This window comes from Podarcis filfolensis (assembly GCF_964270895.1).
Source record: "Podarcis filfolensis genome assembly, chromosome: 8".
Classification (NCBI taxonomy): domain Eukaryota; kingdom Metazoa; phylum Chordata; class Lepidosauria; order Squamata; family Lacertidae; genus Podarcis; species Podarcis filfolensis.
The window spans coordinates 38,260,690-38,288,589 of NC_139611.1; the positions used below are offsets into that span (position 1 = coordinate 38,260,690).

General features: G+C 40.6%; 1 protein-coding gene across 2 annotated transcripts in view; it reads left to right on the forward strand.

Moving 5' to 3' along the window:
• The window catches only part of RPGRIP1L (RPGRIP1 like), an 82,737-nt gene that overhangs the window by 7,315 nt on the left and 47,522 nt on the right, over positions 1–27,900 (forward strand). For both annotated transcript variants that reach the window (XR_014551275.1, XM_083626221.1), the window contains exons 5-12: positions 2,360–2,468; positions 6,303–6,446; positions 9,331–9,436; positions 10,981–11,127; positions 12,020–12,093; positions 16,612–16,751; positions 26,726–26,832; positions 27,080–27,130. Coding sequence is in view for 1 of the 2 variants with exons in the window: in XM_083626221.1 (XP_083482347.1) it covers positions 2,360–2,468; positions 6,303–6,446; positions 9,331–9,436; positions 10,981–11,127; positions 12,020–12,093; positions 16,612–16,751; positions 26,726–26,832; positions 27,080–27,130 (878 nt within the window). In the remaining variant the exon portion in view is untranslated. The remainder of the gene's footprint in view (positions 1–2,359; positions 2,469–6,302; positions 6,447–9,330; positions 9,437–10,980; positions 11,128–12,019; positions 12,094–16,611; positions 16,752–26,725; positions 26,833–27,079; positions 27,131–27,900) is intronic.

Below are 27,900 nucleotides of genomic sequence, written 5' to 3' on the forward strand. Positions count from 1 at the left end.
TTAGGAATGTCAACTTAAAGATGGTCCTTGGCATCTATGCTTTGTAACATTAAACCTTGGCCATGATTAATTGGAGCAAGCCCTAAATCAAAAGGGTTTGTGTTTGTTAGCTTTTGTCTTTTAAATATTTCAGTCCACAGAGGGACAACACTGGCTGGAGCTGATGAGAATTGGTGCCCAGCAATATCTGGAGGGCCACAGATTCTCCATCCTTGAGAATAAAAGCTTGAAATTTCACAGGTCAAATAGTATCCAAACATAAAGTGTTTGGATGGAGTTAAGGTGGAGTTGGCTTCAGCACACTTATTTGCAGCTGCTCCTAAAATCCTCAAAATCTTTATGGGTTTTATCCAACAAAGTTTATTCAGGGTAGTCCCACTGAAATTAATGATCCTATGTTAGTTGTTTCCATTAACTTTGGTGGGTCTGCTCTGAATAGGACTTGCATCGGATGCCACCATATATATTTACCTCCTTCTCATCTATCAGCCCATGAAATAAATAAAAGTAGGTTCTTATAAAAGCTGGACCCTTGAAAGCAAATTAAAATTATCTTGGCTATCACCCTTAATGCAATTCATTTGCATAATTTACTTTGTTGCTCTGATATTTATTTATTTTTGGCACACAGTTATAGATAGCAGTGCCTAATAGTTACAGCCAGGTTTGCTGCTATATCCCTGCTTCTATGTACTAGGAAATTTCTTATTATTTTTATCACATGAGTTCTAGTCTCTTGGGATGCATTGGGCAGACTGTTTGCCATCTCTCATCTTTTGAATTTAATTCCTTTTCCTCCCTGTTTGGAGCAGTAACGAAGCCTTTGCCCAATGCATGCCAAGTATTTGTAAATGGAGGAAACATAGCATTCGAACATCACCGTCAAGCACTGGATAGGCTAATACAACTGCTTTAATGCGAATTAAAATCTCCATGAGCTTCCAGAACTTGGTTGCAATCAAATGTAGTAACCCCATTTTCCTGCAAGCCCTTCAGAATCTGTTCCCTGCTAAAACTGTGGCCTAAAACAGCAGTGACTTCTAACTGTAATGAGGAATGTATGCTGTTATGTTTAGAATTTAGACAAACTGGCCAGGATCCAAAAAGCTACTTGCTGCCAAAGGCATGAGTGTACACACTGGGTTTTGTTTTACTTTTTCTCCTTTGAATAGCAGCTGCCCTTCATGCCATATTGCCATAATGTTTGTGGAACACCCCTCAACTTCAAAAGAGGATTGTCAAGTAACATTGCAAGGTTGTCATTTTAGAGGAAACAGCTCCAAAACTCCAAAACTCTAGTGGGTATGCTGTGAATGATTCTCACTGGCCTTTGGATCCATGCCACCATTTTTAATAAGCCTATTTATTTATTTAACACAGCATATATGCCACTTAATTGTAAATAAAACCTTGAAGCAGTTTACAAAGGCTATAACATATGCATTAAAACTGTCAATAAAAAGGTTAAAAACAAGTTTTAAAAAAACCAAAATATGAATGAAGTCAAATCTTAAAAAGGTCCATATTAAAATTGTTGTGCTGAAATGAATGGACTTGACTAATTTAGGTCCATAAATTTCAGTGGGTCTCATCTGGTTAGTACTTAGTTGAGTACAGCCTTCAAATTAAAATACATGTTGACATCTAAATACCCATTACGTTTAGCAGTATAGCAGTTGCTCTGTATGTAGTAGGTCTTGGGTCCAGTCCCTGGCATAAAGGAAAGCTGGGCTTGAAAAGGTCCATTCCTGATGCCTTGGTTAATTGCTACTGATGGTCAGAGAGGAAAATACTAGCCTAGAGAGACCAATGACCTGACTTAGTTCAGCTTCAAAGGGGAGCCATAGTCCAGCAATAGAGCTCTGCATGCAGAAGGTCACAGATTTGCTTTTGATTCTTTGGCATCTCAAGCTAGAAAGGATATGGAGGGGCAGGGCTGGAAAAATACTTTTGTGTGAAGCCGTGTAGAGCTGCTGCCATTCAACTGACAATTTTGTCTAGATGGAAGAATGGTCAGACCAGATATATTGCAACCCCAAATGAAGTCACTAGTTTCTGGGCCTTCTCCATAAAACAGGGGTAGCAAACCTATGGTCCTCCAAATGTTGTTGGACTCCATTTCCCATCGACACTTGCCAGCTTGGTCATCAGTGAGGAATGATGGGAATTGTAGTCTAGCAACTTCTGGAGAGCATCGTGTTGGCTTTCCCTGGCTTAAATTCAAGGCTGTTACAAATATAGTAGGATAATGCTCAGTATGTGTGATTACTGCTCCCCCCCCCCTCCTTTTAGTCACTTATCTTTCAGTAAACATACTTCTCTGATTTTTCTCATTCCACCCACTCCCTTCTTCTTTTAGGAATGAGAATGCAGGATGTAGAAATCCGACCTTTGAAATCTCCACAAGCGTTGCCCCCCAAGTATGGACACAACTTACTTGAGGAAGCAAGAGCAGAGATAAGAAACTTGTATGACTTTTTTCTATATTTCTTTATTTTCTGATGTCAACTATTTGCTTGGTGTCATCAGTTAACTGACAGCCTAAAGGAAATTAAAACTGGACTGCATACACCCTGTTCATCTACACTGGGCATTCCTTTAAGGCAGGGGTGGGCTCCTTTTCTCTATCCAAGGGATCCTGGCTATAGATGCGCAAGGAGTTGATTCACTCCTGTGATGACTCATGAATACTAATGCTTTGGGGCAGAAGAATCTTGTAGCAGCGTACCGTGGATAGTCAAACTTTCATGAAACAAAACAAAAAAAAGGTGGGTTTCAAAAGAAAAAAGAACGGACTGTTAAAAAAGAAAATGCCACACACACCCAGTTTCACAGCATTTGAAGTTAATAAGCTCTCATATTGTTTGATCTCAGATTTGAGCACCTGCGTCAATCACCTTCGATAGGAAAACATATGGTCACAGGAACTGGGGGCATATATAGGCTAGTCAACTTAATAGGTACCAACTGTAGGCAGCTCACAAAATCTTTTTAGTGTGGGGCAGAGTGCAGTAAAGAGAGATAACAAGACACTGCCTCCTGAAATGCCGTGGAAACAAATCTGTGGTTGCCTCAGGAAGGATTTTTTAAAAGTCTCCTGTTAAAAATATTTTAGGAAATAAGACTTTCACTAGTCTTCTCATATTTTGGCAATGTGTTGCCTAGGGATAATAAAGCTCATTTTCCTGCCCTGATATTTTTGTAATAACTGCTCCCCTCACCACTGCTTTGTAGCTTAAGTGAATGTTAAGTATTCAAACCCACCCCCCACATTGCACATCTGCTGATTTTCCAGTTGCCAGGACTTGAACTCACAACACATCTTGAACCTCTGACCAGGGGAGGATTTTATCTGTACACCTCTGTGGAGGTTAACGAAGCTGCGTATAAGTTACAAAAAAAATGCAATATAAAAATGTATTTAAAACATATCTTAAAATATACTGAATAAATACAGATCTTTAAACAGCAGCACATAGATAATAACGTATCATAAAATGAATAATTCAGGCTTAAAGGTAAAGGTACCCCTGCCCATACGGGCCAGTCGTGTCCGACTCTAGGGTTGTGCGCCCATCTCACTTAAGAGGCCGGGGGCCAGCGCTGTCCGGAGACACTTCCGGGTCACGTGGCCAGCGTGACGAAGCTGCTCTGGCGAGCCAGCACCAGCGCAGCACACGGAAATGCTGTTTACCTTCCCGCTATAAAGCGATACCTATTTATCTACTTGCACTTAGGGGTGCTTTCGAACTGCTAGGTGGGCAGGAGCTGGGACCGAAAGACGGGAGCTCACCCCACCGCGGGGATTCGAACCGCCAACCATGTGATCGGCAAGCCCTAGGCACTGAGGTTTTACCCACAGCGCCACCCGCGTCCCGAAATTCAGGCTTAGCTTATTATTATTTCCCTACGCTAAAGTTTAGGCATTATCCTATGGAATTGCTTTTGTTTAGGCAAATAGTTATCAAATTGTTCAGTGGTATATGGTAAACATCTTAAGCCTCCAGTCCTATACAGACTTATGTGAGAATAACCATGTGCAACTCTAACCATGTCTACTTAAGCCCTGTTGCATTCAGTGGGGCTTACTGTTCTGCTTGCAGCCTAACTCATTGAACTCAGTAGGGCTAACTATTGAGTAGGCATATGCAGGATTGCACTGATATTTATTTGTTGAATTGATAGTTGCATACAGTATAAACATTTTCATATCCAGTGTTGCACAGTAAGTTTCAAATATGTACAGTTCTACAGGCCAAGCACAAATTTATTACAATACAACTCAAGCGGCTAGTTCAAAATAACTGTGTCTGATGGAAATCTCAATAATGAGCATATAACTTACATGAAAAATGTGTGGGTGACACTATGCCATACAGTGAATTTATGCATATTCAGAAGCATTACAATTTATTAAATATCTCTTCGATCTTAATATCCTAATTATCTCTTAGAAGCTCCCATGGAGATCCTTCCCTCCCCCCCCCCAAAGATCTTCCATGGTTAGTCTTTCCAAACTAAAATAAATGTTACTTGAAAAGCAGCATGGAGACTCATCTTGAGATGCCATGGAGTGAAACGAAAATACTTTGTACATGCAATTGATTGTTTTAGCAATCAATTGTAATTATTTTGACACAGTGTAGCAGCGTTCATGTTTTTCATAACTGGGAGGTAGCAAAGTGTTTATTTTATTTATTGGGAATCCTTACATCCCACCATTTGAAGGACAAGGTCCTCTCAAGGCAGCTTACAAAGGAGGATAAAGCACCACATCAAAACCAGAATGTGTTACAGTTAACAAGAGCTTTTTAAAAACACCACTTATAAAACATAGTAAGGCAACATGTGACCAACTGGAAATCAAAATTTTAAAAGCCTTCAGGGTCTGTCTAAAACCAGGAAGAGTTGGGACGTGAGAGTGTTCCTTTGAAAAGGAATTCCAAAAACATGAGGACACCATGGAAAAGTCTCTGTCCCTGAGGCCCCCAACCTCATCCTCCCTAATGGTGAAGATGAAAATAAGACCCCTGACCTCTCAAGACTTGTGCATTTATATATGCAGGCTTCAAACTGTGTTCTGGAGAACTCTTCACTTCTTCTGATATGTGTCAGTATGATATGCGAACATCGGTAATGATGGACAAACTTACCTAAAAGAAGATCAGCTGGGTCTGGTGCAGCAGGTGCGGCTTTTCCTGGCAGAGCTTGACCACGGGTGTTCATATGACTTCAAGGCTGGGTTTCTGTAATGCACTCTAAGTGGGTGTTTGCTTGTACCTGATCCAGAAGCTGCAGTTAGGGCAAAATGCTACAGCATGGTAGCTGGAAGGGAGTAAGGCCCTGTCAGCATATAGCACCTCTGCTCAGAGAGATGCACTGGCTGCCTATGGCTACTGGGCCAAATTCAGTTTGTTATTATTGGTATATAAAACCCTAAAAAGCTTGGGACTAATTTACTTGTGGGATCATTTTACCCATATAAGCCCACTTGACTGCTTCAATCTGCGGAACCGGCAATGTTACAGTTGCCACATTCCGCACTTGTAAGAAATTGATATTTTTGTGTGTCAGCACCTATACTTTGGCACTCACTGCCTATTGACATCAAGCAAGTCCATTCCTTGTATGATTTTCAGCACCTGTTTAAAACATTTTTGTTTTGGCAAGCCTATCCAGATGTGTGTTTTATTTCTTTTCAGCTACTAGTTATTGGTTTTAATCACTTTTTGGATATTGTTATATACCTGTTTTTAATTCTTTTGTATCAATAATGTTAATGTTTTATTTTAGAATTTTTAAAGCACTTGGAGGGTTTGTTTTTTCTTTTTTGTTTGTTTGCTTGTTAAATAAATAAATAAATAAATAAATAAGGGCTTGTTCACATTACTGATATAAATCAGTGTGGAGTCACTATTAACTGGATTTACTGCATTTGTGAGGCCCAGCGCTTGTGAACTAACTTGACGCCCTAGATCAGAATCCTCTGTGACAATAAAGAACTGCCTTAGAAAAAAGTTGCCATGGGAAGAATTCCTAAAGGATGCAGGTGTAAATTTTAGGTTTCAATTTAGAAAGCTTTGTTGCCTTAACAAAATCTAGCCTGTCATACCACAGTTTCTTTGCCTGTTTCATATAGCCTTCTCAACTTTGGGTGGCTTCAGTGGGACCAGTAAGAAGTAAACCTCTTGTAAACAGTTAAATACCTGGCAGAACATGTGTTTCATTCTAGTTGCCCATTATGTTAAGCGTAAAGCTTCCACTTTTTAGCTGACAAACTCAAAGCGCTTTGACTGTTGCAGGGAGAATGTGGTTGAGTCTCAACGGGCGCAAAATGAGGAGTTGGCACAGGCCGTGGAAACGCTCAGAAGCGAAATACGGAAGAAGGAAGAGGAGTTTGAAGAAGCTCTACTGCAGCTGAAAGAGCAGCAGGCAACTGGCCAACGGTAAAATGGAATGGAAATGCTCACAACTCACAAGTTGTACCCAATCGTGTGACAGTAAAGTAATTGATTTACTTGCACCTGGTTTTATTGTGCTGCTCTTGCAAGCATTTGCATGGGGAACATCAGGTATTACTTTACCTGTTACTGGCCAGTTGATATACTGGGGTCGCTTTCTTGATGACAGAACTAACAGTGCCAATCAAACCCAATTAAATACATGCAAATGAATGGACTCCCATCATGTCTCCAAGGCGCAAATGTGCATGGGCAGAGTTGCTTACTATATGGGTGGGGAGATTATGAGAAGCGAATGCTGCCAGTGGTAGGGAAGACTGGAACAATGATTTTACAAATTCCTGCACTGGTATAGCGTCTACAGCAAATTGGCAGCAGGACCTGATAGCACTAGAAATGCAAGTTCGGAGCCCATATTCCATATTCCATGCTTGTTTGTTGCCACAGCAGCTCAAAGTAAACTGCTGCAAGATCTCCCTCTCACACATGCACAGCAAAAAAAAATCAACCCTGGATCATCCCTGCATAAAATCTCACCAGGATCATGCTGTGCAGAAGAAGCAATCTGGGCAATATGGGTTGCATGTAGATGGCTCAGGTCATCCCAGATTGTTTGGAACAACAGATGTTTTCATGTTGGAAAAACATGGCTTATGAATTGTCCATCTGGAGTCTTGTTTTCTTAACAACATTCCTAAGTTCTATCATTTGCATGGGTACTTGTGCTCACGGTAATATATTTTAATTCTACTCAGTTCCATTTTTTGCATTCCCTAAGGTCACTTAATCTGCAGCACTTTGGGTCAGGATGATTTAGGCCAAAAACATAGAAAGGTCAAAAGGAAAACCTCTTAGTTTCTCTGGTTTTGGATGGCTAGCACTGGTGGCAGATGCTTACCAGAAAGGGCTACTACAAGCCCTGGACTGTTTCGTGGTCTTCCCCCATTTCCTTTACCTTCTTCCTTTGCACCTTTAAAAAAGCGATTGGAAGCTACTTAGGCAACCTTGGTTCATTTAAAGCTCTTGGGCACCATAGCTCCCTCATGTACACTCCTTTGGAACTACCATTCCAACACCCTCTGATTTTCTTTCTCTATGTTTTGGGTCATTGGGAGCTGCCCTACTTATTTTTTGTGTGCTTTATTTAGGTGTTTGTCTGCTTCAAGTTGTGAGAAATTCTGAGCAATTTCTGTTTTTTTTCTTTTTTTAATAGAAGTTTGTGCTGTTTCTTAGATTTTCAAATGTTCCTCAGGTGCCCAAAAGTGGGGAGCCCTAGCTTAAACTCTGGTCAGTGACAACAAACCAGAATCTGAAATGAATCTGTATGGTTCTGACTTTTTCTCACAAACCATCGTCTAACAAATGACAGTTCCCTGAGTTTAGGTGTTATGGGAAACTGTGGTTAGTTTAAAGTCAAAAGAATAAGCTTTCCACCTCTTCCCTCCTAGCATGCAAAAGAAAAGGAGAGGAGGAAAGGAAGTGTATGAGCCTCAGACTCATTGTACTTTGTTCTCCTGGTGGGAGACCATGGTTCCCCATTAGGTCTGAACACTGCCAAAGAGTTAGGCACTGTGGTACATACTAGTTAATGTCAATTGTCAGGAGACATTTGGCTTAGATCTGCATGTATCATAAATGTCATTCTTCTCAACTCCTTTTATTCAAAAATAGGGCAGGGGGAGAGAAACTCCTGTAAAACCTCTTTTGAAGCTATCCCTGCTATTTGTTTGATGTGAGAAACAAGATTCAGAAGAACATGAAATGGCATTAGAGTTTTTAGTGTTTAGCATCAGGCAAAAATGTTTCCTCTACTTGCTACATCTATTTATATGAAGGCTGCAATAAACTGGATTCCTGGTTTGCGAGCTTTTTAATCTTCTCTGTAAGGACAGTTGACTAGGTAATGGCAAAACACAATGGACCCTGAGTTTCAAAAGAATTATATATATTTTTTAAAGTATTTCAAGTTCTCAGCTGGTTTACAGATGTGTAAGCTTTGTAGTCTATTTTCTGGTTCCAGCATGGCACTGGGACAATTTTTCCAGTCTGTCTATAACAGATAAGTATTAGAGGAGAAACAATGTATTTCAAGATGTGAGATTCTGTTCTGATGTTTATCACACTTTATTTGGCATTAGCAGTTAAGATCAATTCAGGGGTTTCCTTTAAAACGTTTTTTGGTTGAAATACATGCAAAAACAATAATAATGAGGTCACCCTGCACCGTTCAAGGGATAGGTTTTTGAAAGTATATCTGTAGTTAGCTGCGTGATGACTTTTAACAAGATTAAATAGTGACTTTTCAATTGAATCTCAGCAGGGAAAATATATAACAGAATCTCAGCCATATAGAATTTCGGTCAAGATGGTCATTGTTAAAGATACATCTGCAGCTAATTTGAATGCCAATCTCGGGGCATTATCTGTGTAAAATGCTAAGCCGCTTGCCTTGGAAATACTTGGGAAGGGGTTACGTTCCTGGATAATGCTCCACTAAACAGTAATTCTCTAACACCAAAGTTTTGGAAGAAAGTGTTTTTTCTCTCTTCCTATTGTAAGTATAATACTGCTCCTTTTACCATAGGCTCCACCAAAGTTTGATAAGCATAAACCAATACATCCAAATAATGAGTAATGTTCAAATATCTTCATACTGTAAAAATGTGTATTTATTTAACAACCTATAATGTTAATTTTAAGGAAAGGAATTGTTTTAGATGTTATACACACACCTCTCCCCAGTTGTGTTTTGGAATTAGGAAGGTGTGAAGGGTTTTAAGTTTTCCAAGGCAAAATTAACAAGGTGACTCGACTATTATTGTACCATAAACCTCACAATTACTTTCTTTTTGAACATGCCATTTTGTAGGTTAAGCATACGGGACAATGTTGAAATGATCAAGCTCCACAAACAATTGGTGGAAAAGAGCAATGAGTTTGCAGCAATGGAGGAAAGATTTCTTCAGCTTCAGGAGGTAGGCAAAGACTTCAGCTAGAACTGTAAACTCGTGCACCAGAACTCCAGGTGGGGTTATATACGGAATAAACCTGTTTAGAGAGGTACTTCTTTCTTCACCAAAAGTATGATACAGATCTGGAAATTTAAGACTTCAATCCTATATACACTTAGCAGGAAGTAAGTTCCCATGAACTCAGGGCAACTTACTTCTTAGTAGATGGTATGATGATTGAGCAGTAAATGAAGGCTAGCTAAGAATGTTTATAATACACTAAGAAATAAATGGGAATTTATACTAACCTTGCAATCCTATACATGTTTGCTCAGAAGAAAGTAGTTAAAAGTTAGTTGAATTTCAGTTGTAATTAGTGCAGAATCACACTCCACCTCCCAGGTTCTTCAAGTGCTGAATGGTCTTTCGTAATGTTAAGGTGCTAAGAGCTGCCTGATGCTTAGTTGGTCTATTTGTCCATCTTCTTCAGTAAAGCCTACCCTTTGCAGCATATCCTTCACCAAGCCTTCAAACTGGAAATGCCAAGGAATTGAATTGGTAGGAGGTTTCTCTCCATAAAACATGGCCTGCTCTATTTCTAATCCTGATCAGCAAATCCCAGTGTAGCATTTTAGATGCTTCCTATACCTTCAGCTTAGATCTGCTCTCTCCACCAGAATTAATGATGCAGCTCACATTTGCATGCAGCTTTTGGGCATATCTCAGCATACACAACTCAGCATATGCAGACCTCTGTACCAGCAATACTACTGTTACTTAGGATGGAAAATTTGGATTTTTTTGTCCACTGCTTATCATTTTTGTTCACTGCTTATCATTATGGTAATATGACATAGCAGACGAAGCTGAAGCACCACAGCACAGCAACCGCATACATTTGTAAGGGAGTTATAGAGTGAAATTATTTTCAGAAGACTTAAATGCTTATCAAAGCCTTGCAAATTGTGGTGTGTGCAACAGTTTCCAAAGCAAAATAAACAGAGGTGCATGTTTTTGAAATGTTGAGTGCAGCTCAATAGTTCAGATGTCGCACAGAAGTGCAGAATCAAATTTTAAAGAGACAGAGAATTTCTTTTAATTAAATCTTAATGCAGCTCCCTTGGAAGGAATTAAGAAGGCAAATGAAACATCAGCTGGTGGGTTAGCAGCAAAATGACAAGAGCTGCATGGACATATTTGTGGTCGGGTTCATTTTTGCTTGCTACTGTAGCGTTTTGGGTCAGCGTGTCCAAACCACAAGAACCACAGCAAAATGCTTTAATTGCTAAACAGATGTCTTGGTCCTGCTCATCACAGCTGAACTGGGAGTGGTTAGCATGCTGGAGGAGGGAGGAACACCCTCCACCCTCTTCGTTGTGTAACTTAACGACATTGTGTCAAAAACATGGCAAGAGCATCTCCTGTTGACTGGATTGAGATTACACTTTAAAGGTTGCTGGAGGAAACCTTTTGACTCAATCCATAGCCCGCATCCAAGAGTAGTGACCGCAGCCTAATGTTACTCACCCAGACCCAACTTCAGCTGCCTTCTCTCGTCTCCTCCACAGAACCAAAAAAATCTGAAAGCAAGCCACAATGCACTCATGGCAAAGGGGGATGAACTCAATTTGCAACTTAAAGAAGAACGTTCCAAGTGCCACCACCTCGAGAGTGAGTTACAGGCCACAAATTTTTCAAAGCGACGCTTAGAAGAGGTGAGATCCTTGGGGGCAGGGGGTTGGGAAGAGCACAGTCTTTGCACAATCCTTTAAACTGGGCTAGAGAAATTTGCGTAGTATCCCGGACCAAGTCGTGAGAGGACTCCCAATAATTCAAACATTCTGGTCTTACTTGGCTTATGACTGCACAGCTGGTGGATATATAGCACTTAACACTCTGTTGTTAACCTACAGTAGTATTTATATGCCTCTGAGCAGTCTTTGAACACCCATGTAAGATCAAGCTTGCAGTCGGACCATTTCAAGATGCTGCATTCATCCTAATACATGATGATTGCATTAAAGGTGGCAAACACCATCTAAATTTCACCTATAGACAGAAGCAACTTGCGAGATGGGGCCAAGCCAGTACACTAGCTTCCCGGCAGGTGAGTCACTGTTATTGGGATGAAGAGGGCACCGTGGTGCAAACGCACTAGAAGGAGTACCAGATTGGCTCCATCAGTTCTTTTGCACCACGTCAACCTTCCCACCACTTCACTCCTCTTCTTCTTGGTAAGCAACAGCCACCTGCCAAGAAGGCAGCATAGCAGATCTGCCCCCACCTTGTGAGCCATCTCTACCTATAAAAGGTGAAATGTGTCGACCCAATGCACTAATGTTTGGTTGATATTAAAAAAGGAGAAAAACCTTACAAAAATAGAAATTGTCCTGCGTTAATGAAAATGTTTTGCAAATCTTGATTTTTGCACCATCCCAATCTGCCTTGCTCTTTTGTGACATCAGGGCAGTCACTGGTAATGTCAAAGCTTACCGGCCACTGACTGCCAGAAAGCACAACCATGCGTGCAGCTATTCAGAAAGCTTTACTAGTGTTGGTAATGTTGCTTTTTAATTGCATCACTTACAACGTTTGTCTTCATTCCAGCTTCAAGATAGAATTAATGATTTGGAAAAAGAGAGGGACCTTTTAAAAGAAAACTATGATAAATTATACAACAGGTAAATTATAACTGATAACACAACTCTCTTAATATTCCATTTCTCAGTTTATGTATGGGCTAAAATAAGCAATGCGTGAGTAGTGGCAGTTCAGCTGCAAACACTTTTGGATAAAACTGACCTATTTCAGTCTGGGTTCAAGCCTGGTTTGGGGACTGAATTGGCTTTAGTCTGTCTGATGGATGACCTTATTCAGGAGAGATGGTGGGGGAGTACAGCCCTGTTTATTTTCCTGGATCTCTCTGCAGCTTTTGATTTCATCTGGAGTGTTGGAGGTTAGAAGCACTGTTGTACTGTGTCTGTGGACCCCTGGTGGTTAACCTGCAGAGTATGATTTTTGTCCCCAGTGCTATTTAATATTTATATGAAGCCACTGGGAGTGGCCATTAAGAGATTTGCGGCAGTGTTGCTTATATGCTGATTGATACCATTTTGAGGTTTTCTCCTGCCATTTTAGGCAATAAAACAATACCCAACATTATTTCTCTGTAACATCTGAATTGGAAGAGACTGTACATGTTCAAAACCAGTGCATTGATATAATCATGGGCTGAGTGAAAGCTAATATACTACACCTGCATCCTAACAAGATAGAGACCCTATGGATGGCCAGTCATTGCCTCCCAACTTAACCCACCTCACAGGGTTGTTGTGTGGATTAAATGAGGAGGTAGAAAACCATGTGCGCCAGCTTTAGCTTCTTGGAGAAAAAGGCGAGAGATAAATGCAATAAATAGATGGGAATATTTATTTATTTATAGAGTTGCATATTGTAATTATGGCCTCTCAAAGTGATTAATAAAGCACCTCTTGGGATCCCAAGACTGGGACCACTCTCCTAAAAGGTCCTGTGCTATTCCTGTTAATCTTTTCTACTGCCCATCCCCCGCCTGCCCCGTTTTAACTGCTGACTCCCTTCCATATCACAAGCTGCTTTTGTAATGTTATCCAGTTTCTAAAGTAGTTTGCTCTGCTGTGTGGTAGGCAAAATAATCTTTTAAAATCCCTTGGACTCAGTGAATTAGTTTTGCAATTCTTTTGATCCCGGCCAGAGTTGAACCTGCAGGAGTTTCTAACAAAGGAAAATAGGGTCCTATAACGTTGGATGTTGTTTTGCAGCCTTGTAACAGAAGTCAGCTTAAAACATTTTTGCAGTCAGTTTTGCCAATACTTCCCAGCTTTAACTCATTAGCACAACTGCCCTTTTATGCTGGCCAACAGACAGCATTGTCGTGATACGATAGCAGATTGCAGTGGGTTGGTAGGCCCTTTTTCTTTTCTTTTACTTCCAGCTTAGGCCTCAATGTCTCAATTTCCTTTTTTTAAAAAAATGGACCCCAATCAAGAGCAGCACAGGGCGTGACTCTAACTTTTTCAGGTGCCAAAACGCCTTAGGCTGGCACTGTGACTGCACTTCATATTTATGTAAAGACGCTCTGAGGTAATAGTCTGTGTAAATTCTGTCAGCAGTGCTTAATATCACATAAATAAAAAATTAGGAGGCTAAACCTACTGAACATGAAATGAGACAGGGCACTGAATTCATTTTCTGGTGCCGAACAGAAAATTGAAGCAATTACAGTCAATTTGCAGAGGCTTAATGAGGAAACACCTGATCATGGAGTCGGTGGAAGGAGAACCCTGCAGCTGTAGGAGTGCTTTTGTTCAAAAGAGAACACAATTGTCACTGCGTTTTCTCTAAGGGGGAGAGAATAATATCCAATTCTTGGGGAGCAGAGAGAAAAGCTGCTGTGGCTTCAAAGTGCCATGTCCAGTTTAGCTGTCTGACTTGCTGATTTAGAGCATATTCATGCCATGCATTTACAGCATTATGACATCCTTTCAGGCAGCTGGTTCCAGTCATACTATGTTGAGGTGGAAATTCCAGAAGCCACTTTCCATTGACTATAAGAACTTGACCCTGTATCCCTCTGACCCTCCGTCCATACTAGGAGCACAGTGTGGTGGATGGTCAGCCATTTGTACATTACCCAGATGGCTTCAAAATGCAGCGGGGTGAAGTAAACTCCAAAGACATTCCAGGCAGATTCCAGTGGAATGCAATCCTAACTGTGAAGGAGATGATAGCTGAGCAGTAAATTTCAGAACAATTTTGTATGCCTTTAAAGTCAGCATTATGCAGATTTGGAGAAACTGGAATTCTACATTGCTCTAACTTTAACCAGAGCCAGATTCTGAGGTTGTTGTTGGAAAATGTACAAATGACCATGAGACTTGAATGTACACAAACTTTTCTGACAAGTGGAAACTATACATAGCTGCATTTAAACAGTGCAGCCTGTGATTGAAATCTCCACACTGCAACAGTGATGCAGTAGGTGCAGGAGTTGGCCCTCAAGGGTGGAGAAAGCTGTCCTGTCACTAGCCCTAAAATGAAAGAATGATGATGGTGATAATGATGGTGATGATAAGCATTATATTTATTATTGCAATTTATTTAAATTTGTGTCAACTGAACCAGAGCCTTTAGGTGGCTTAAAATATGCAAAACAAATGTATGATTTAAAATATTTAAGTACAAATGCATATCATATAAAAATCTCAGTAACCTGCCTCTCCATTATAGAAAGCTGTATACAAGAAAACTTCCATACTTAAATCAAAGTAGCAATTCCAATGAACCACATTAAAACTATTGACAAGAATGAGGTATTGGCTTGAACCCTAATAACTTAACTGCTGTAAGCTAATAAAGATGCTGTAAGCTAATAAAGATGCTAAAAATTACTACAAAGACTGGCATAGGTGGGAACAAATGTCTTCACCTAACACAGAAGGTGCAGGCAAGCTCTCTTAGGGAATGTATTCCATTGACAGGGGCTGTCACCCAAGAGACCCCTTCAATTGTTGCCCTCCCTCCACACTCCCTATAGATAGGGCACTCTGGGGAGTGCCTTTGTAGATGATCTTAAGGCCAGCATAGGCTTCTTTGGGAAGAGCTAATTCCTTTAGGTATAGGTTAAAGGTAGCAATTTGAATTAGGCCTGGAAATGCATTGGCTTCCAGTTGGATTCATTTTGTGATTTTGCTATTTTACATTGTTTTGAATGCACTTTTCTTGAGTTTTTCATTTGTATTATTATGCTATTAATTGCTTTGGGACCTTTGAATTAAAAAGCAATATATAAGTAAATCATAACATAGCATTTAAGCTTGCAGTCTATTAAAATGTTTTAAAGGAACGAGCATATTTTCCCCGAGCCCATTTGTTTATTGGATCTCTCTACCCTGTATTTCATTTCTCCTGAATTCTAGTTTAACTAGGAAGAATATGGCAGAGAAAGGTTCTTTATATATAGGAATTTGTGGCATGCACATTTTGCCCATTTGAATATTTCCCTCCTCTTCACTTGTAAAGCCCCTGCAGAACAAAACAAAACAGAAATCTTGAGGCGATCACACACATAGGTGTTCTGGAGGAAGCTAAGTCAAGCCCTTCTCAGAGCTGCATGTGATTCTGGAACCGCTGCCTCCAAAACTGCAAAATTCTGTTAACATTGAACCATAGCTGCTACATTTACTGGAACTTGAGCATTGTGAGACCCCTGTATGGGGTAGTTGTTGTTGTTTGAGATCCCCGTATTAAATGCAAGAACATTAAGGAGAAGAGGGGTGGGTAATAATGTCGTTCTGTCCTTAGTTCTGTTATATCTGAAATCAATAAAATATGGTAAAAGAAAAAGTAGTAGTACACACCATGCATGCAGTTTTTTGAACTGTGAATCATTTGATAAACACTTGTGTTTTCTGGACACACACACCCTTCCCCCTCCCTCCTAAAGGCCATCTTCTGTTCCTGGTTTCTTACTCATGTTAACAATGCAAGTTTTTGGTTTAAGGGTATAAAGTTGGCTTAAGAGTACAAAGATTTTTACTACATTTTAGAGGGGCTGTTTCATGATAGGAGAACCACTGTTCTGCTGTAGCCGACATTTCTTTGGGCAGGCAACTGCCTCTGGGCTTCCTTCACTCCCCCCCCCCTTTCCCCTCCCTAGGTCTTTAAAACAGATCAGGTGGGTCACTGCAGGGCTGTACACGAAAAGAGGCTTGAATGTGCAAAGGCTGCCCATGTTCGGAGTCTGTTGCTGAGGTTTTGAGTAGCAGATTCCTCTGGAACAGGCCTCCGGATTCCTTCCCAAGTCCCCACAAACCTTCGCCCGCTGCCAACTCTCCTGGCTCTGGAGCTCTAAATTGAGTCCAGCCCTGTTGCTCATCCCACAAACCCTTTCATGTCCCACGACCGCAGCCTGAGAGAGGCGCCTCGGTTTCAACAGCAGCAGACCAGCATGTGTTTACTTAATTCCTAAGACATGATGACAATGATCTCTGCCACTAAAATCGCTTTCTCCCCGCACTCCCCTCTTTATTATTTTCTGTTAAAGCCTATTTCTGAGTTCCTTACATGCCATATGTTGGTCTTTAATATAATTCTTTTTTGTCCCCCCCTCCCCCTCTCTCCCCCCCTCTCCATTTCCCCCCCCCCTTTTAATTCCTCAGTGCCTTCGGCGTGACCCACGACCAGCAATGGAAGTTAAAGGAGCAGCAGCTGAAGCTGCAGATTGCTCAGCTTGAGGCTGCTTTAAAGTCGGATTTAACAGATAAAAACAACATCTTGGCCAGAATGAAAGCAGAACGAGGTATATTGCTCTGAAGGACATTGCAAGGTGTGCAAGCGAGTTTTCCATTTTTTACTCAGCCGAGAGCTTCACAGAACATCAGAAGCCGCCTTGGCTCAGGATGCTTTGCCCCCTTAGCCCAGTATTTGTCTTCTATCTGGAAACGGCTCTCCAAGGTCTCTGGCAGAGAGAGGGCCTTTCCAATCACCTGATATTTTTACCTGGAGATGCCAGAGCCTGAACCCAGGAACTTCTGCATGCTGTAGCTTCCCACACTTTGGTCTTTTAGGGAAAGGGCCACAGTTCAGTGTTGAGTATCTGCTTTGCACGTTGAGAGTCTCTTCCTGTAACAGGTTGCATCCCCTTATGAGTTCCATCAGGCAAGCGGATTCTCAAGTCAACAGGGCTGTCAGTGGATGGAGTCATCCCTTCTCTTTCTGCCACTGCTTTCTCTCTCCTTTGGTGTTCCCACCAGTGTAGGGGATGGGCCTTAGCTCAGCAATCAATCACCTGCTTTGCATGCAGATGATCTCAAGTTCAATTCCCAGCATCTCTGTGCAGAGCATGGAGAAACCCCTGGCCTGAAACCCTGGAAAGCCATTGCAGCAGAAAGTCAGTGTAAATGTTTGTTTATAAAAAAATTTATATCCTGCCCTCATACAATATCCTGCCCTCATACAGCAATAAAATACATATTTTAGATGGACCAACGGTCTGACTGCATAAAGCAACTTCCTGGCACAACTTGAACTAGGCACACAAACTACCTCTGGTGGTGTATCTAGATTCCCCGCTCACAAACATGCTTTTGTTTATTTTAAAATGTAAAAGTGTGTTGGAGTGCTAACACACATGTTTTTGCATAACTCATTGCTAGTCCCAAAGGCAAAATGGGGAACTTCTGGCCTTCCAGATGTTGCTGAACTTCAACTTCCATCATCCCTGGCTGTTGACCATGCTGGCAGGGACTGATGGCAGTTGGGAATCCAACAACATCTGGAAAACGCTAAGGTGAGTTGAGTCAGGCCATTGGCCAGTATTGCCCTGAATTCTACTTTCAACATTGGCTGAGCAAATAGCCCCTAAGAGCCAATGACTGAAGCATGGAGTTGGTACAGTATAAAAGAACAGCAGCCATTAAGCAAGGATGCAGTGGTACTGCTGGCATTAAGTACAGCAGAGGAAACAGTATTCTTGGAGAGATATTGCCTTGGATCATGAAGGTTTGATTTGGCAATCTTGGCAAGTAGTTTTTGGTAGGGCTGTTGTAACCCTCATCTATAAACACTAAAAAAAACCACCTTATTTTAAAATCTAATGGATTTAAGGATCACTCTGATTGAATCTGTTTTCTGACTCTTTCAGCCACAATAGTACCGTTTTCCTCCTTGTTTGTGTCTGAAAAGGACTAGAAACTTTAAAAGAAGCAAAGAAAACGGGACTTCCGGAGGCGGCGCGACCGGTAATGGCTGCCTTCTCCGAGTAAGGAGAAGGGAGCTCCGCTGTAAACGGGTCGTCCGCTACGGCGAAGCGGAGACCCATTCAGGAAAACCACAGGTGGCAGAAGCCTGTGGTCTCGGGACCCGGCGGGCGCCAGAAGCAGCCCCCAAAACGTTGAAGGGACCCCGTAAGGGGCTCCGGATCGCGGAGGGGGTAGCGGCGCTGTGGGTCGTTGCGCAAACAGCGAAGTGAAGCCGCATTGCTGTTGCCGGTCAGCGCTGTCCTTTCTTCCTGCAACTTTTCTGAACTTTGGAAACTACAACCCGTGAGTAAATTTGGACATTGAAAACTTTCTGAAACTTTTGTCAACTTTCTGAAACTTTTTGAGAACTTTATGAAACTTTTAAAACTTTTTTAAAAAAGTTGAAATCTGGCTGAAAACGGAGTGAGGATAAGCAGGAAGCCCATCTCCCGCTATACTGAACTTTAAGCAAAGAGCAGGAGGAGTGGAGACAAAAAGTTATGCGTTAACTAAATGCTGGCACCCTGTTAAAGCAGTTTTCTGAGTGAAAGACTTTGAGCTATTGACTTTTGCTGGTTATATTCGGGGTGCACTGATATCCTTCTTCTGTGGCACCAGTGGATTATAAAATAAATAAGAATCTCTGGTGCTGGAGCTGCCTGGATGAGCACCAGTTTGCAACTTTGGATACATTGAATTCAGATTTTGAAACATTCTGAGTTGGAACTGGATACTTTGAAACTGTTGCAGTCAAGGCACTGTAAGAAACACTGTTTTGCTTTAAGTTTTACTCTGCTAAAAATAATACATTGTGGAGGCGATAGACATGGATTTAAATTTATAAGTTTAACTTGGATTTGATCTTTTCCCTGAAGACGTATTAAGCTCCCTCTAGAGGATTTTGGACTTACAGCAGTGACTTTGTTTTACTTTCCCTTTCCCGGCCTCTGTTTGACTATTGCATCTGGGACTCTGCTTTCTCATGGGAACAATTTGGATTGACCTTGGATTACAGATAACTTTGGAATGAGTGGCGCAAGGAGAAGAGGAAGGACTAAACAAACAACTCTAACTTTATCTGCAGCCTCACAGCGTAGATCTTCTGTGCCGGCCTTGCCTTCCACTTTGCCTCCAGACATAGAGGCGGCCTCCCTAATACAGGCAGGGGAGGGTGAGACAGAGGAGCTGCACCTGGGAGATATGGCTTCAGGGACAAGTAGCTCTGTCTTGGAGAAAATTTTGGAGAAACTGGAGGCTCTGGACAAGAAGGCTGATTTGCATACAGCTAAAATTGAACAGAACACAGAAAGCTTGAATAAGCTGACTGGACAAGTTGCACAGAATGCCCAGTCTATTGGAGAATTAAAGGAGGCTGTAGGTGAAAATCGTAAACTGGCTGAAGATACTAGTCAAAGATTGGAAGAACTTGAGAAAGAAGTAAGACCACTCAGCAAACAAGTTGGAGAACATCAGATTTATTTTTTGATGACAGAACTGCGAAACAGGGAGACCAACTTGAGGATACGGTCAATACCAGAGGTGGAAGAAGATAATTTTATTGAATTTCTAACTAAGGAATTTGCCAAGTTTTGGAAGTTAGAGGAAAAAGACTTTAAAATTGTATCTGCTTTCAGGCTTGGCAGAGTCAGAAGGACAGAGAAGCCCAGAGATTGTTTGATAACACTGAGATCAAAGGAGGAAAGGGACAAGATTTTGGGCCTGCACTACGAAAAGTCACTAGACATTTTGGGCAAGAGAATTGAAATCTACAAGGACATTCCTAAGCAGTTGCTGGACCTTAGATCTAACTACACGGAATTGGCAAGACTGTTGAGAAGCAACGCAATTATCTTCAGGTGGGAGTTTCCACAAGGATTATCCTTTACCTACAGAGGGAGAAAGATCAAAATCAAAACAGTGGAAGATAGAGACAAGTTTTTGGGAGCACACGGAGAAGACCTCCACAAAGGACTTGGATTGCCAGTGCCAGAACTTCCAGGGGAGCCCGCCCCCTCGGATCCTCAAGGACCGGAGAACAAGGTACCACCCCAGAAAGAATAACCAGATCTATCCAGGATGTCTCTGCAGCTTTTGAGTTGGAACATAAATGGCTGTAACAGTCCCGAAAAAAGGTCTAAAATTTTTCATATTCTAAAAAAGGAACAATTGGACATTATATGCTTACAAGAAACACATGTGATTAGGCTCCATAGAAAGGTGTTAATAAATAAAAGGCTTGGTCAAGAATTTATATCATCGGATACAGTTAAAAAGAGAGGTGTAGTGATCTATGCAAAAGAGAGCCTTTCACCAAAATTTCTCTTTAAAGATGAAAGTGGAAGAATCCTCGCAATAGAAGTACAGTATCAAGGAGAAAAAATTTTGATATTAGGAATTTATGCTCCAAATGAAGGAAAATCGGATTTTTATAAGAAGTTGCACGAGATCATGCTGGATTATCTGGATTACAACAACGTCATCATGATGGGGGATATGAACGGGGTCGTATCAACAAATATGGATAAGTCACAGAACCAGAACATTACTAAAGAGGGAAGACTACCTAAGACCTTTTTTGAAATGACTGACAATATGGACTGGGTTGACATCTGGAGAGTTAGAAACCCCCTGGGAAGAGAAGGAACATTCTTTTCTGAAGCTCAACTGACTTGGACACGAATCGACCAAATATGGATAACTAGAAGTCTGGCACCTAAGGTGAGGAAGGTGGAAATCTGCCCCAAAACATGCTCCGACCATAACGCCTTGAGAATGGATATGACATTGATGCCAATCGGCTCCTTTAGATGGAAGATGAATGATGGCCTGTTTAGAGATCAAAGAATTGTAAAGAAGGCCCAAAAAACCTTAAAGGACTATTTTGAGATTAATTTGAACACTACGGTGGAAAAAAGAACTATCTGGGATGCAAGTAAAGCTGTGATGAGAGGGTTCTTGATTCAACAGAATTCCTTAAAGAAAAGACTGCAAAATGAAAAGAAAGATAAAATTCTGGAAAGTATCAAAGAGTTGGAGAAGAAGTTAAGATCTAACCCGAAGTCCCAACCGATTCTGAGAGAAATTAAACTTTATCAGGCGCAATATTCCAAGCTGATAAATCAGGAAATAGAATGGAAGATTAAAACAATGAAACAAAAAACTTTTGAATCGGCAAATAAATGTGGGAAACTGCTAGCTTGGCAGTTGAAAAGGAGACAAAGATTAAATACAGTAACAAACTTAGAGGTTGAAGGAAGGAACATTCAGAACCCGGGAGAGATTAGAAAGTGCTTCCAGAGGTATTTTAAAAAGTTATATACTCAAGGGCCACAAGATGAAATAGAGATTACACAATTTTTGGAGAGAAATGGATTAGCAAAGCTGTCAGAAGAAAATAGAACAATTTTAAATGGCAAAATAACACGACAAGAGATTGAACAGGCCATCCTGAGTCTGAAACAGGGCAAATCACCAGGGCCAGATGGACTGACCTCTAACTACTACAAGACATTGAAGGATTATTTGATACAACCTTTGTTGGAGGTCAGTAATGAAATAATGGAGGGGAAGAAGGCGCCTGAATCGTGGAAAGAAGCATTTATCACATTGATTCCAAAGTCAGAAACTGAAAAGACACAACTCAAGAATTACCGTCCCATCTCCCTTTTAAATGTGGATTACAAAATATTTGCAGATGTTTTGGCACGAAGATTTAAGAAAGTTTTAAGTGAGATAATCCATAAAGACCAGGCAGGCTTTCTCCCGGGCAGACATATGTTTACTAACACAAGGAACATCATAGACATATTGGAACTTTTACAAACAAACATAAACACTAAAGCAGTTTTAATTTTTATAGACGCGGAGAAAGCCTTTGACAACATTTCTTGGAAATTTATGAAGGGGAATTTAAAAGAAATGGGAGTGGGACGGGGGTTTGAGAACGGGATTGAGGCAATATATTCAGAACAAAAGGCTAAACTGATAGTTAACAATGTGGTTACAGAAGAGTTTAAAATTGAAAAAGGTACACGACAAGGCTGCCCGATTTCCCCATTACTGTTTATTTCGGTTCTGGAAGTGCTCCTGAATATGATTAGGGGGGACCGGTTGGTGGAAGGGATTCAGGTCGGAGCGAAACAATATAAACTTAAAGCTTTTGCAGATGACCTAGTTCTGACATTACAGGAGCCGGAGTCTAGTTTGAAAAGAGTACTACAACTGATTCAAAACTTTGGTCGAGTGGCAGGATTTAAGTTAAATAAGCAAAAAACTAAAGTTTTGGGGAAAAACGTGACAGATATTGAGTTGGAACAGCTTCAGAAAGAGACAGAACTAAATGTGGTTAAAAAAGTTAAATACCTAGGGGTAAACATAACAGCAAAAAATCTGAGTTTATTTAAAGATAATTATGAAAAATGTTGGTCAGAGATTAAGAGAGACTTGGATAGTTGGTCAAGACTAAAACTTTCTTTGTTAGGCCGAATAGCTGCCATCAAGATGAATGTATTGCCAAAAATGTTATTTTTGTTTCAGACACTGCAGATTGTAGACAAGACAGAGTGCTTCCGGAAGTGGCAGAAAGATATTTCTAAATTTGTCTGGCAGGGCAAAAAGCCCAGAATCAAATTTAAAATATTAACAGATGCGAAAGAAAGAGGGGGCTTTGCCCTGCCAGATTTAAAGTTGTATTATGAAGCTGCAGCTTTCTGCTGGTTAAAAGATTGGTTACTTCTTGAAGATACGGATGTCTTGGATTTGGAAGGTTTTAATAATGCGTTTGGATGGCATGCATATTTATGGTATGATAAAGCTAAGATAAATAAGGCCTTCAAGAACCATATTGTCAGAAAATCAGTCTTTAATGTCTGGACAAAATATAAAGACTTACTGGAGAATAAAACTCCGAGGTGGCTGTCACCCCTGGAGGCTAAGGCTCGGAAAAGAGCCAATATGGAGGCCAACTGGCCAAAATATTGGGAGATAATAGAAAAGGATGGTGACAACTGGAAATTGCAGAGTTTAGAAAAGATGAGAGACAAAGTGCGAGACTGGTTACACTATGCTCAGATTAAAGAAGTGTTTAAAAATGACAAAAAGTTAGGATTCCAAGTGGAAAAGTCAAAGTTAGAAACTGAACTGTTAGAACCTAAGACTAAGGTACTTTCAAGAATGTATAACTTGCTGCTGAAATGGAACACACATGACGAAATGGTAAAATCAACAATGATAAAATGGGCGCAGGATATTGGGTATAATATTATGTTTGAAGATTGGGAAAGGTTGTGGACCTCTGGGCTGAACTTCACTGCATGTAATGCGTTGAAGGAAAATGTGATGAAAATGATGTATAGATGGTACATGACCCCTGTTAAACTGGCTAAAATATACCATTCGTCTGATAGCAAATGTTGGAAATGTAAGGAAAATGAAGGAACATTTTTTCACCTCTGGTGGACCTGCCCTAGAGTGAAGGCCTTTTGGGAGAAGATATATAATGAATTAAAAAAGGTGTTTAAATACACCTTCACTAAGAAATCAGAGGCCTTTCTCCTGGGTATTGTCGGCCAGAGTGTGTTAAAAGAGGACAGAACATTCTTTTTGTACGCAACAACAGCAGCAAGAATATTAATTGCCAAGAATTGGAAAACTCAGGAGCTACCCACTGTGGAAGAATGGCAGATGCAACTGATGGACTATATGCAACTAGCCGAGATGATCGGCAGAATTCGAGACCAGGGAGAAGAAAGGATGGAAGAAGACTGGAGGAAATTTAAGATTTATTTACAAAAATATTGTAATTTGGCTGAGTGCTGAATTGGATGCCAGTGCAGACAATTGTCTACCATTAAATTAGATTTAAGGTTGAATTATATGTCAAACCAAACTAAGATTATTAATTAAGATGAATTAAATGATAATTTGTTTGAAACTAATTTAATAATGATGTAAGTGTATGCGGGAGGTGTGGGGGAGTCCCATGTAACAATTGAGAGATGTTAAATGGACAATGATAAGTGCTTATCTAATATATGCTTTATTTGAAAACTTTAATAAATATATTATAAAAAAAAAAAAATAAAAGAAGCAAAGAAAACTATCCAGATCAGAAATCTGTCCTCTGTGGGCAAAATGGAAGCAGTACGTGAACAGCATATGAGCTGTGGGAAAGATGTCAGGAAGAGTGTTGATAAGCAGTGTGGGTCTTGGAGGCAGATAGTTTCTCCACAGAAGCTGATTTTGCAAATCCCGTTTGTTTCTCCTGTCTCTTTCCTTGGCCTTCAATTTACCATTGGTAGGCTGCCCTTTGAAAAGGCCCATGTGTTCGTTTAGATAACGCAGAACTGTTTTGGTTCCTTGCTTGCTTGCTTGCTTTCCTCCACCCCCACCTCCCTGTTCAATGTGCAGATTAGTTTCAGGTTTTGTGATCCTCTGGGTTAGAACATTTAAAAGCAGTTTAATGTTTAAATTAATTGCAGGCTTAAGAGCCTCTTTATTCCAATTCTTTTTTCCCCTTTTTTTCCTAACATGAATGCGTGGGTCAGCACCCTGTGCATATTGATTACAGATGATGATATTAGCACAAACGGCTTTTGACAGCTGTTTGTTTTACCAGTAGATTATCTTAATCTTTGTTTTCTTAAATCCCCATTCTTTTTATGTGAGCAGGCAAACACTCCGTGCGCACAATACAGAATCTTGTTTAAGTTAGACCAAAGGCACAAGTAGCTATGTTGTTCCATTAGAACAGTCCCACACAGAGTGAAACAGAATATTTCCATCTTTAGGTTGTTACTACAAGCTGCAGGCTGAGGGTCTTATCATGTACAAAAATAGCTTTTCCTCCAGCCTTTGTTTGCTTGCTTGCTTAATGCTCAACCCCGAAAAAGAGAGGAACTCAAAAACTTGCATCATAGTTTCAGGGGTTGGCGTGGAGAGACTTCAGTGTACTCTTTATTCTTCCTGCTTAAGTTAGATCATTACAGCCCAAGTCTTCCCCACAGAAAATGCTTCCAAACAATTACATATATCTGATCCAGTGTGCTGTATGTGTTAGAGGGTTAGACAAGGACCAGAAGACCAGTGTTCAAATCTCCACTCGGCCATGAGTGCCCTAACATAAAAGACCCAAAAAGATTAAGCAAATGAGTTTTATGTTCTCTGGACTAGAGAATGCATATGTATTCAGTGATAGTCCTGTTCAGAGTAAACCCACTGAAATTAAAGGACATTGCATCCATTAATTTCACTTGGTCTGTTCTGAGTAGAGCTTAAGCTGTACACAATCCCTTCATGACTCTGAAGGAAATGATTTAAGTTGAATGTTTGCAGATTGAGTTTACAGTGTATTTATAAGCATATAGTTTGTTCTCTCTCTCTCTCTCTCTCTCTCTCTCTCTCTCTCTCTCTGTGTGTGTGTGTGTGTGTGTGTGTGTTTTGGGACTGAATGCATAAAATCATCATTAAAAAGACAGGCATTTTTTTCTTATTGTTCTAAAAACATTTATTGAGAACATTTAACATGAGGGGAAAACAGCAGCCCAAAATAAGCCAAGAACAAAACAAACAACCAGGGTATAGATATGTAGCTGCTTTGTGGGTCTTTGGACTGTAATAAAGAATGTGTGTGTGATATGTAGCTGCTGAGATGTCAGCAGAGAATACTATCCAATCTACAAGATACAATGTGTAAGAGATCAATAAGCAGATCAATAAAGCATTTATCTCTCTTAGTCAACAATCTACCACAATCTTCCCACCTCACCAACTTATGAACCTAGTTACCCAAACTTAACCTGTCAATAGAAGGTGGGAGCATTTCTATTGAGATTCATTCTGGGGAGGCAAAATAGAAATCAGGTTTAGGTGAAATAAGGATATGCATGCTTTTTATTGTCCTCAATCTATGACATACATCAACACTGACTTTAGTAAACACATTTGAAAGCACATGGCTTATCTTGGGAGACCTCCTTTCCATGTATCTTATAAAATACCTCTACCTCTCTATTTCTATGCCCCTTTTCTGTTAATATTATTACCGTAGTAATAACAAAAGTAAGAACACATGACAGATATATATTTGGCAGTCGAGATGTAGCTTGTGGGCAAGCAGTGCCTGCCCTCAGCATGGCACACATTAGAAGTGCTCTCTGGGGTCCCATTGCGTTGCCTAAACATGCTTGTACACTCACAGCAGGGATTTCCAAATCCAGTGCATCTCTTCATATAGCGGTGAGAAGCCACTGCATGGAATCCCTTAGTTTGTATAGGCCCATAGGGTAGGGGTGCTCTCTGAATGGGTAGAATTTTATTGCTGGCTCTCTGAATCCCACTTGATGAATGGGTAAAAAGTGAGGGGGCAGTTCTTTGTTTTAAATGTACCAGTATTTGCTTTAAGTAAAATAGGTTTGAAGACCATGATGGCCGTTTCTAGGGTTCTGCTGCATTTAAACAGTATCTGTAATTTTCTTTCTTTCTTTCTTTCTTTCTTTCTTTCTTTCTTTCTTTCTTTCTTTCTTTCTTTCTGGAGACCAAAATGAAAAGCTGGCCCAGGAGAACAATGAGCTGCGGTTGCGCTTTCTAGAGCAGAAGCAACAGCTGGATGACTTGAGGAACCGCATGAAGTTTTTCACCAAGGTGAACTTCTTTAGGAAATGATAGAAAGGAGTGGGGGGGGAGGCGAAGCTTTTCTATATTTCATGCACCACGCAAATGTTCCTTTCTTAAAAGCAAAAGAATTGCAGGGATATGACAAGAGTTTACTTATTCATGATATCCAGCAAAATGCCATGTTTTAGCGCGAATGCACTGTGTATTCTCGGTGTCTCACTCCATTATTCATTCCCGTCGTACGGTGCCATCCTATTGACTGTGTCTGTTTCAGGAGAGTGACATTGACATGGCCGAACTCAGCGAGGCCCTCGTGCTTATCAAGGTAACTTGCAGGAACTGCCGTACGCCGCTTCCCCCCACCCCACCCCCAGCTCTTCAATCCTCTCTCTCAACACCGGGTGTTTCAAGAAAGGCTTTTCTTGTGCTGCTTTTGCTAGCTAATGCGTCTTGCTTGTATGAAATGGGTATGTTGCTGTTCAATTTCCGTAAGGCAGGAGACAGACAGAGAAAAGATGGCAGCATAGAACTTTTTAAGGTTATGTACATATTTCATTGCAACATCAGAAGTAGATTAACCTTAAGCCTACATGGATTTGCTTTAAAGCTTCTCCCTTCCTCTCTCTCTCTCCCTCTCTCTCTCTCTCTCTCTCTCTCTCTCTGAGAGTGAAAACAGTTGCTTTTCGTGTTATCACATTGCCCCAGTACAGGTCTGATCAAAACAACTTTTTGTTTACAGATTCTGAAGGATATGAAAAATAATTCCGAATGATATAAAAGCAGGTGCAAAGCTAAAACGTTACACTCTGGAAACATAAGCATTTTCTTTTCTCCCCTGTAGCTGAAAACCTGCTAGTTGTTTATTTATAAAAGCACTAGAGGGAAATTTCATTTTTCTCCTTGCACTGCTTTGTCGTTTTTCTGTTTGCAGCGTAACTGCAGTGATGTGAAAGAGAAAAGAAGGAATAGAAAATGATCCGTTTCCTGCCTTAAATAATTTTTAGTCGGTCTCTCCTTCCCCAACCCCCGCGCCTGTAGCATTTGTAGTTTCCGTGAACAATTATAGATTAATAGCACTTTTGCATAGAAAATAGT